At 48.3% G+C, this 12,219-nt stretch overlaps 1 protein-coding gene across 9 annotated transcripts in view; it reads right to left on the minus strand.

The window, feature by feature from the left end:
- The window catches only part of DOCK3 (dedicator of cytokinesis 3), a 179,806-nt gene that overhangs the window by 83,735 nt on the left and 83,852 nt on the right, over positions 1 to 12,219 (minus strand). For all 9 annotated transcript variants that reach the window (XR_011314921.1, XR_011314923.1, XR_011314922.1 and 6 more), the window contains 4 exons: positions 10,482 to 10,542; positions 10,258 to 10,405; positions 7,418 to 7,506; positions 4,264 to 4,389 (listed from right to left, as the gene is read on the minus strand). Coding sequence is in view for 6 of the 9 variants with exons in the window: in XM_069736068.1 (XP_069592169.1) it covers positions 4,264 to 4,389; positions 7,418 to 7,506; positions 10,258 to 10,405; positions 10,482 to 10,542 (424 nt within the window). In the remaining 3 variants the exon portion in view is untranslated. The remainder of the gene's footprint in view (positions 1 to 4,263; positions 4,390 to 7,417; positions 7,507 to 10,257; positions 10,406 to 10,481; positions 10,543 to 12,219) is intronic.

A 12,219-nucleotide genomic window follows, 5' to 3' on the forward strand; every position in this document is an offset into this window, starting at 1 on the left:
CGGGCAACAGAGCGCTACGGGCAACATGGAGATCTACGGGCAACATGGAGATCTGCGGGCAACAGAGCGCTGCAGGCAACAGAGAGCGCGGTGGGTAACAGAGCACTGCGCGCAATAGAGAGCGCGGTGGGTAACATGGAGATCTGCAGGCAACAGAGCACTGCGGGCAACACGGAGATCTGCAGGCAACACGGAGCGCTGCGGGCAACACGGAGATCTGCAGGCAACAGAGCGCTGCGGGCAACACGGAGTGCTGCGGGCAACACGGAGCGCTGCGGGCAACACTGAGCGCTGCGGGCAACACTGAGCGCTGCGGGCAACACGGAGCGCTGCGGGCAACACGGAGCGCTGCGGGCAACACGGAGCGCTGCGGGCAACACGGAGCGCTGCGGGCAACACGGAGCGCTGCGGGTAACAGAGAGCGCTGCAGGCAACACGGAGATCTGCGGGCAACACGGAGATCTGCGGGCAACAGAGAGCACATCGGGTAACACGGAGTGCTGTGGGTAACATGGAGTGCTGTGGGCAACACGGAGATCTGCGGGCACCACGGAGATCTGCGGGCAACACGGAGATCTGCAGGCAACACGGAGATCTGCAGGCAACACGGAGATCTGCAGCCAACACGGAGAACACGGAGCCAGGCAAAACACCGGTGATGCCACTCTACAACCTAGGGGGGTCCTATACACAAAGGGAACTGAATTGATAGAAAACCAGCAGATACATGACTTTTGGATATGGAACGGACCCCACTCCAGCTTAAAGCAACATAACTACAGTAAACCCAGGCACTAGAATAAATACACAAAACACATTATTTTGTTGTCAAAATGGCCACAGCTTTATTTAAATCACAGGATTAAAACAACCACAGTAGGAGTCAGGTGAAGAGCGAGTACACTGGGATTCACAAGTCCTGTGATAAAGGGGCGGCACCAGGACAGACGGCCATAAAGGGGCGGCACCAGGACAGACGGCCATAAAGGGGCGACACCAGGACAGACAGCCATAAAGGGGCGGCACCAGGACAGACAGCCATAAAGGGGCGGTACCAGGACAGACAGCCATAAAGGGGCGGCACCAGGACAGACATAAAGGGGCGGCACCAGGACAGACATAAAGGGGCGGCACCAGGACAGACAGACAGCCATAAAGGGGCGGCACTATGACAGCCATAAAGGGGCGGCACCAGGACAGCCATAAAGGGGCGACACCAGGACAGACATAAAGGGGCGTCACCAGGACAGACGGCCATAAAGGGGCGGCACCAGGACAGACGGCCATAAAGGGGCGGCACCAGGACAGACAGCCATAAAGGGGCGGCACCAGAACAGACAGCCATAAAGGGGCGACACCAGGTCAGACAGCCATAAAAGGGCCATTCAAGCAGAGCCAGTAAACTTTCAGGGCACCAATGACCCCATTATCCTCACTCCTGTGCTTAACCACTGTGCTCGCCCATGATTGACGTTACCATTACAACGTCCTTGAGGCCACCAAAGCCGAGCCTGTTCACCACCGTAAGGTTTTACCTCCTCTATTAGTTAAAATGAGTCCACCTTAACGTGTCCACAACTTCCATTTGACTCCTAAACCTCCACCAGAGAGGACATTTGACACTTTAAATGGACTCGACCGCCATCAACCATTTCTACATGCTATGGAAATACTGTGCCTACAAGTAAAACAATTCCAGAGCTCCGACAGAATAATTTTATCAATGCAACTCTACCAAATTATGATCGATAATACGATAACTAAAGCAATATAACAGTCAGTAAACATCCTGCAATGAGGACTAATTTACCGAGATTTACTGAGATAATGACTTTTGGGTTTTCATTGGCTGTAAGCCATAATTATCAACATTAACAGAAATAAACACATGAAATAGATCACTCTGTGTGTAATGACTATAGAATATCGGAGATTCACTTTTTGTATTGAAGAACTGAAATAAATTCACTTTTTGATGATAATCTAATTTTGTGAGACGCGCCTGTGTATACGTAGGTGTGTGTATATACACGTAGGTGTAAATATATATATATATATATGTAGGTGTGTAAATATATATATATGTAGTCCAAATATAAAGAAAAAGACGGGTGGCACTGTTCATGAACGGTAACCAGTGATATGTCCACAGGTCTCAATTGTGTGTATATCAGATGTAGAAATAGCAGCTGTGAGAATCCTGACCCGGGTGCACCTCTTCAATAGAAAACACTAGAGTCCATAGGTAAGAACAAATGAGGGCACTCACCGATCTTCATAGGATTCAAAACCTTAGGTGGACCCGTAGAAGCGCTAGCACAGCGCGAAACGGCCGTCGTCCCAGCTGCTCCCCTGCTCACATCATCAGCGGCGCTGCTAGCTCCGGTTATGCATTTTATGTGAAGATTTGAAGATGTAATAAAGGTTTTGAATCCTATGAAGATCGGTGAGTGCCCTCATTTGTTCTTATATATATATGTAGGTGTGTGTGTACATCTAATATATAATTGCCTAGAATACTACTTCCTTGAATTTGTGCCAACTTCCGTGGCTTTGTCCGGAGCTAATGTCCGGAGCTAATGTCCGGAGCTAATGTCCGGAGCTAATGTCCGGAGCTAATGTCCGGAGCTAATGTCCGGAGCTAATGTGCGGAGATAATGTGCGGAGCTAATGTCCGGAGCTAATGTCCGGAGCTAATGTCCGGAGATAATGTCCGGAGCTAATGTCCGGAGATTAATTGCCTAGAATACTACTTCCTGCAATTTGTGCCAACTTCCGTGGCTTTGTCCGGAGCTAATGTCCGGAGCTAATGTCCGGAGCTAATGTCCGGAGCTAATGTCCGGAGCTAATGTCAGGAGCTAATGTGCGGAGCTAATGTGCGGAGCTAATGTCCGGAGCTAATGTCCGGAGCTAATGTCCGGAGCTAATGTGCGGAGCTAATGTCCGGAGCTAATGTCCGGAGATAAGTGACGTCAACAGTGTCCAGTGTCTGATTGGTTGCCGCCTGCCGCGAGCGACCAATCAGAAACGTGCCGTACTGTGACACACTCCGCCCGCCATTTTGGTGTGATTTTTGAATTTTTACCTCACAGCAAGTTTCTACTGCGTGGAGGCGGGCCCAGTGACGTTGCTCTTCAAGCTCCTGCCGAATTTCGTCAAAAAAATGATAATACCATTTACCAAAACTATATATATTTAGTTGTGAAGTGGTTCAGTGACATTTTCACACCAATTTTGAACTTTTCTTTGGTGTTTTCTCCATATACTGCATATTATTTTTGTTCTTTCTTACTATTATTTATTAATTGTATTATTCTTACATTTGAATAAATAAAGTATATATGGATTCTAGACTCCCGATTCTTTAGAATCGGGCTGCCATCTAGTGTATATATATATATATATATATATATATATATATATATATATATATATATATATATATATATATATATATATATATATATATAGTGTGAGGCAGTGACAGGTGTTATATGTGAGAGTCCCCAGGATGCGCATACAAGCGTATTGAGGCCGCTGCAGCGAATTGCAGTCACAGATATACCTGTGATTGCAGTACAGAATAAAAGTAAGTTTGGTCTTGGACAAGCTATTTGCCCAAGGCAGATTTAAGAAAACCCGGCATGGGCTTTTATTTTTGGAGCAAACTACAGGATAGTAGTGGGGCAATTCACTCCCTCCAGTCCGGGTCTTACAAGTGGCCCATGGCCCAAATTCTATTTAAAAACCCTGCAGCTGAGGGTTAGTTGTGTCTGTTTTGGTTTGCAAACAACAGAGCAGGTGGCTCTGCAAGCCTCGGCCTGTATGAAGAAACACGGAGCCAAGCGAAGCCAAAACACCTGGCACCCCTCAGCGTGACACGGTGGTGCAGTCACCCACAGCAACCGGACTCCGATACGGACTGTATTGATTCCCGGCTGCGATCCGGAGGATACCATTTGTTTTCCATTTGTGAGTTAAGTTGGACATTAAAGACACTTGGTTTTTGAACTTTCCTGTGGTCACTGTCTGTCACACTGCACCAACTCCGCTGCACTACAGTAGGTGTGCGTATATTATATATATATATATATATATATATATACATATATATATATATATATATATATATATATATATATATATATATATATATATATATATATATATATATATATATATATATATATATATATATATATATATATGTATATAGGTGTGTATATATAGACGTGGGCGTGTGTATATATGCACATCGGATACCTGGCATGATGACATCGGGAAACCCCAGCTTCCTGGTGGCGGCCGCTCCCCTGTTAAATAGCAGCTGGTTTTCTCTACGGATTTGCTCCATGTCGCCTCGCAGAAGTTGTAAAGATACAATAAGACCTGGATGAAGGGAAGGAAGATAATTATAACATGCAATACCAGCAACAGATAGCAGAGAACAGCGGTGGGGACGCATCTGCTGCTGGAGAATGCAGACGTTTCCTTCCCAGAGGAGCCTTCTATGGAGCTTTCCAAGGTGCTGAAACCACTGGTCCTGATGAACCATAGCACATCGGACTCTAAGGACAGTACCACCTGTCTAAAGCAGGCCGGAGAACTTGCTGACGAGTGGGGTCTCAATGGTTGGGACCACCATGATCACAGGAATGGGGCACTGATATGCCCGGTCAGACTGGAGCGTTGCCCGCGAACATCGCTGTACTCACTCTGGGACTGCTGAAGAGAGTGTGCACCATAGACATTGAACTGAGCAGAGCTGGTCAAAAATCAGCAAGTTATAACCTGTCCACAGGATCAGGTGACCGGACACGGGGGAGCATGAGTGAGCAAAGGGCAGTGTCACATGGCTCTGGGGAGAGTGATCGGACACAGGGAAGAGAGACCCCAGGAAAAGGGGAGAGACCAGAGAGAGTGACCCAGGCAATGGGGAGAAAGACCAGGCAAAGGGGAGAGACCGGAGAGAGTGACCCAGGGGGCAAAGGGGAGAAAGACCGGGCAAAGGGGAAAGAGACCAGGCAAAGGGGAGAGACCGGAGAGAGTGACCCGGGCAAAGGGGAGAAAGACCAGGCAAAGGGGAGAGACCGGAGAGAGTGACCCGAGGGGCAAAGGGGAGAAAGACCAGGCAAAGGGGAAAGAGACCAGGCAAAGGGGAGAGACCGGAGAGAGTGACCCGGGCAAAGGGGAGAAAGACCAGGCAAAGGGGAGAGACCGGAGAGAGTGACCCGAGGGGCAAAGGGGAGAAAGACCAGGCAAAGGGGAGAGACCGGAGAGAGTGACCCAGGGGGCAAAGGGGAGAAAGACCAGGCAAAGGGGAAAGAGACCAGGCAAAGGGGAGAGACCGGAGAGAGTGACCCGGGCAAAGGGGAGAAAGACCAGGCAAAGGGGAGAGACCGGAGAGAGTGACCCGAGGGGCAAAGGGGAGAAAGACCAGGCAAAGGGGAGAGACCGGAGAGAGTGACCCGAGGGGCAAAGGGGAGAAAGACCAGGCAAAGGGGAGAGACCGGAGAGAGTGACCCGGGCAAAGAGGAGAAAAACCGAGCAAAGGGGAAAGAGACTGGGGAGAGTAATCGGGCAAAGGGGAAAGAGACCCGGCAAAGGGGAGGGAGACCGGGGAAAGTGACCAGGCAAAGGGGAGAAAGAACAGGCAAAGGGGAGAAAGAACAGGCAAAGGGGAGAAAGACTGGGGAGAGTGACCAAGCAAAAAGAAGAGAGACTGGGCACCAGGAGCGTGAGTGAGCAGAGGGCAGTGTCACATGGCTCCAGGGAGTGATCAGACCCTGGAGATTAAGATCAGGCACTGGGGAGAAAGACTGGGCAAACGGGAGAGAGAATGGGGAGAGTGACCGGGTAAAAGGGAGAGAAGCACTGGGAAGCATGAGTGAGCATAGGGCAGTGTCACATGGCTCTGGTGCGAGTTATCGGATACCGGGGAGGGTGACCGGGCAAAGGGGAGAGAGACCGGGCACTGGGGTGAGACATTAGGCACCAGGGAAAGAGAACGAGTACTGTGAAGTAAGTACGGGCATCAGTGAGAGAGACGGGACACCGGGGAGAGAGAATGAGTACTGGGGAGTAAGACCAGGCACCGGGGAGAGAGACCGGGCAACGGGAAGAGTGAATGGGCATAGGGCAGTGTCACATGGCTCTGGGGAGAGTGACCGGTCACTGAGGCGAGAGACCGAGCATAGGGGAGACTGGGCACCGGGGAGAGAGAATGAGTACTGGGGAGTAAGACCGGGCACCGGGGATAGAGAATGAGTACTGGGGAGTAAGACCGGGCACCGGGGAGAGAGACCGGGCAACAGGAAGCGTGAATGGGCATAGGGCAGTGTCACATGGCTCTGGGGAGAGTGACCGGTCACAGAGGCGAGAGACCGAGCATAGGGAAGAGAGACTGGGCACCGGGGAGAGAGACCGGGCACCGGGGAGAGAGAATGAGTACTGGGGAGAGAGACCGGGCACCAGGAAGCGTGAATAGGCATAGGGCAGTGTCACATGGCTCTGGGGAGTGATTGGACACTGGGGAGGGTGACCGGGCAATGGGGAGAGAGACTGGGCACAAGAGAAAGAGAACGAGTACTGGGAAGTAAGTACGGGCAGCGGGGAGAGAGAATGAGTACTGGGAAGTACGGGCACCGGGGAGAGAGACCCGGCACAGGTAAGGGTGAGTGGGCATTGGGCAGTGTCACATGTCTCTGGGGAGAGAGAGCTGACAAAAGGGAGAGTGAAGGGGCAAAGAGGCGAGAGACCGAGCAAAGGGAAGAGAGAGAGAATGAGTACTGGGGAGTAAGACCAGGCACCGGGGAGAGAGAATGAGTACTGGGGAGTAAGACCGGGCACCGGGGAGAGAGACCGGGCAACAGGAAGCGTGAATGGGCATAGGGCAGTGTCACATGGCTCTGGGGAGAGTGACCGGTCACAGAGGCAAGAGACCGAGCATAGGGAAGAGAGACTGGGCACCGGGGACAGAGACCGGGCACCGGGGAGAGAGAATGAGTACTGGGGAGAGAGACCGGGCACCAGGAAGCGTGAATAGGCATAGGGCAGTGTCACATGGCTCTGGGGAGTGATTGGACACTGGGGAGGGTGACCGGGCAATGGGGAGAGAGACTGGGCACAAGAGAAAGAGAACGAGTACTGGGAAGTAAGTACGGGCACCGGGGAGAGAGAATGAGTACTGGGAAGTACGGGCACCGGGGAGAGAGACCCGGCACAGGTAAGGGTGAGTGGGCATTGGGCAGTGTCACATGTCTCTGGGGAGAGAGAGCTGACAAAAGGGAGAGTGAAGGGGCAAAGAGGCGAGAGACCGAGCAAAGGGAAGAGAGAGAGAATGAGTTCTGGGGAGTAAGACCGGGCACCGGGGAGAAAGACCGGGCACTGGGGAGGGTGACTGTGCCCTGACAGGTACCGTAGTTGGAGCTGGGAGTGGAGTACTTGGTGCTCGTCTTCCGGATGATGTTCTCGTGGATCTGGTACCATTCGTTCTCATTATTACACCTGAAAGATATAAAGTGACAATGGTGCTGTAAGAGGGCGACTGCTCCACCCTGTGTCCAGCCGGAGATCCTTAAATCCCCTTCCTGTCTCAGCAGAGGCCCAGACTGCCGCCTCTCTAATGCTTTACACTGCAGCTCTGCTTACTGGGACTGGCTGCTTTCAATAAGCCATAAGCTCAGCAGAGAATCCGTCATCACTTGTAATATCCACAAAGAATATATCACTCGTGGCTCTTCAGCTTTTGTCTAATGGTCGCTATGTCGTCCACTCTCAGGCCGAGGGCTCCGGCCATCACAATTGAGGGGTCACTTCATCACATTATGGACGGCAGGGACGGCCCCCCGGACTGTCTCCAAGACTCAAGAAATGATCTCTACAATAACCTCACCCACCCACTGCCAAATACTGGAGGGTTTAGTGTAATCCCCCCAACAATCTCTCTGCAGTCATATACACCGTCACATGCACCGCTCCACCGTATCCATGTCCTGATATACACCGTATCCATATCCTCATACACACCGTCACACAGTATCCATATCCTTATATACACCGTATCCATATCCTCATATACACCGTCACACCGTATCCATATCCTCATATACACCGTCACACCGTATCCATATCCTCATATACTCCGTCACACCGTATCCATATCCTCATATACAGTCACACCGTCTCTATATCCTCATATACATCGTATCCATATCCTTATATACACCGTCACACCGTATCCATATCCTTATATACACCGTATCCATATCCTAATATAAAACGCATCCATATCCTCATATACACCGTATCCATATCCTCATATACACCGTATCCATATCCTCATATACACCGTCTCCATATCCTCATATACACCGTCACACCGTCTCCATATCCTCATATACACAATCACACCATATCCATATCCTTATATACACCGTATCCATATACTCATATACACCGTCACACCGTATCCATATCCTTATATACACCGTCTCCATATCCTCATATACACCGTATCCATATACTCATATACACTGTCACACCGTATCCGTATCCTCATATACACCGTCACACCGTATCCGTATCCTCATATACACCGTCACACCGTCTCCATATCCTCATATACACCATCACACCGTATCCATATCCTTATATACACCGTATCCATATACTCATATACACCGTCACACCGTATCCATATCCTTATATACACCGTCTCCATATCCTCATATACACCGTATCCATATACTCATATACACCGTCACACCGTATCCATATCCTCATATACACCGTATCCATATCCTCATATACACCGTATCCATATCCTCATATACACCGTATCCATATACTCATATACACTGTCACACCGTATCCGTATCCTCATATACACCGTCACACCGTATCCTCATATACACCGTCACACCGTCTCCATATCCTCATATACACCGTCTCCATATCCTCATATACACAGTATCCATATCCTCATATACACAGTATCCATATACTCATATACACAGTATCCATATACTCATATACACCGTCTCCATATCCTCATATACACCGTATCCATATACTCATATACACCGTCTTCATATCCTCATATACACAGTATCCATATCCTCATATACACAGTATCCATATACTCATATACACAGTATCCATATACTCATATACACCGTCTCCATATCCTCATATACACAGTATCCATATCCTCATATACACAGTATCCATATACTCATATACACAGTATCCATATACTCATATACACCGTCTCCATATCCTCATATACACAGTATCCATATACTCATATACACAGTATCCATATACTCATATACACCGTCTCCATATCCTCATATACACCGTATCCATATACTCATATACACCGTCTTCATATCCTCATATACACCGTATCCATATACTCATATACACTGTCACACCGTATCCGTATCCTCATATACACCGTCACACCGTATCCATATCCTCATATACACCGTCACACCGTATCCATATACTCATATACACGTTCACCGTCTCCATATCCTCATATACACTGTCACATCGGTCAGAGTTCAAGTTGTAGTTTAAGTGAAGGTCTGGGGTGCTGGGTTTCTTCTTATACACACACTAATTATCCGATCATTTACTGAGCACAGGTGAGGATGTATACTAGGATTGGGTGCACTATATGACCAGGCGACAAAAAACTTTTGTCTTGCCAAAATCTGACCATTCTGTGTCCATTAACTGATCAATATTTCTGCATTGATGCCAATTTATTTTCTTAACCTAAACCACATTTCGGAGGGTTTCAGCTTTCAAAAGAATAATTTATACAACCAATGGATGAATGTAACGTCAGGCTATAAGCTTTCATTTACATAACATGGAGAAGCGACATAACTTCTGTCAGGGAGTGTACACCGTCTCCATATACTCATATACACCGTCTCCATATACTCATATACACCTTCTCCATATACTCATATACACCGTCTCCATATACTCGTATATACCGTCACACCGTACCCATATACACGATCACACTATACCATATACTCGTATACACCGTTACAGTCTCTATATATTCACATACACCATCACACCGCACCCATATACTCGTATATAGTGTCACACCATGCCCATATACACAGTCACACCGTCTCCATATACTCATATGCATTGTCACACCGTACCTATATACTCATGTACACCGTCACACCGTCTCCATATACTCCATTATCAGGGCTGCGCACTCACATATAAACTTTCATGACAAAGTCCTTCTCGTCTCGATGTTCGCACAGAGCCGGCAGCACTTCCCCCAGGCTCAGCACCGCACATCCATAGGGTCTCCGGTAATGGACGTAGGGGGGACCTTTTCGCGAGTCATTTAGGAGCATTCGCCCTGAAATCAAGTGAGAAGATGTCGGTCCTCCTATAGGGGATAATACTGGCATGGAGGACACAGCCGGGTCACCCACCTATCCGGACGACATGGACGACGAGGTGGAGATCGCGCTTCACATCCTTACTGCTCAGATCCTGTCATACAGAAGAAAGAAGTCACAGGACGAGAACGAGAGAAGGAAACCAACAGCAAGTAACAGACGGAGAAGTCAGCAGAGAGACCCCGAGCCTCCATCTGTGCACACAAGAGGATCAGAGCCAGAAAAGAGGAGAATACAACAAGCAAGAAGACGTACAGAACCACATACCACACCCCAGAGCTGCGCTCACTATTCTGCTGGTGCAGTCACTGTGTACATACATTACATTACTGATCCTGAGTTACATCCTGTATTATACCTCAGAGCTGCGCTCACTATTCTGCTGGTGCAGTCACTGTGTACATACATTACATTACTGATCCTGAGTTACATCCTGTATTATACCTCAGAGCTGCGCTCACTATTCTGCTGGTGCAGTCACTGTGTACATACATTACTGATCCTGAGTTACCTCCTGTATTATACCCCAGAGCTGCACTCACTATTCTGCTGGTGCAGTCACTGTGCACATACATTACATTACTGATCCTTAGTTACCTCCTGTATTATACCCCAGAGCTGCACTCACTATTCTGCTGGTGCAGTCACTGTGTACATACATTACATTACTGATCCTGAGTTACCTCCTGTATTATACGCCGGAGCTGCACTCACTATTCTGCTGGTGCAGTCACTGTGTACATACATTATATTACTGATCCTGAATTATATCCTGTATTATACCCCAGAGCTGCACTCACTATTCTGCTGGTGCAGACACTGTGTACATACATTACATTACTGATCCTGAGTTACCTCCTGTATTATACCCCAGAGCTGCACTCACTATTCTGCTGGTGCAGTCACTGTGTACACACATTACATTACTGATCCTGAGTTACCTCCTATATTATACCCCAGAGCTGCACTCACTATTCTGCTGGTGCACTCACTGTGTACACACATTACATTACTGATTCTGAATTACCTCCTGTATTATACTCCAGAGCTGCACTCACTATTCTGCTGGTGCAGTCAGTGTGTACATACATTACATTACTGATCCTGAGTTACATCCTGTATTATACCCCAGAGCTGCACTCACTATTCTGCTGGTGCAGTCACTGTGTACATACATTACATTACTGATCCTGAGTTACCTCCTGTATTATACCCCAGAGCTGCACTCACTATTCTGCTGGTGCAGTCACTGTGTACATACATTACATTACTGATCCTTAGTTACCTCCTGTATTATACCCCAGAGCTGCACTCACTATTCTGCTGGTGCAGTCACTGTGTACATACATTACTGATCCTGAGTTACATCCTGTATTATACCCCAGAGCTGCACTCACTATTCTGCTGGTGCAGTCACTGTGTACACACATTACATTACTGATCCTGAGTTACCTCCTATATTATACCCCAGAGCTGCACTCACTATTCTGCTGGTGCACTCACTGTGTACACACATTACATTACGGATTCTAAATTACCTCCTGTATTATACCCCAGAGCTGCACTGACTATTCTGCTGGTGCAGTCACTGTGTACTTACATTACATTACTGATACTGAGTTACATCCTGTATTATACCCCAGAGCTGCACTCACTATTCTGCTGGTGCAGTCACTGTGTACATACATTACATTACTGATCCTGAGTTACCTCCTGTATTATCCTCCAGAGCTGCACTCACTATTCTGCTGGTGCAGTCACTGTGTACTTA

The sequence above is a fragment of the Ranitomeya imitator genome, chromosome 8 (assembly GCF_032444005.1).
Source record: "Ranitomeya imitator isolate aRanImi1 chromosome 8, aRanImi1.pri, whole genome shotgun sequence".
NCBI classification, from domain to species: domain Eukaryota; kingdom Metazoa; phylum Chordata; class Amphibia; order Anura; family Dendrobatidae; genus Ranitomeya; species Ranitomeya imitator.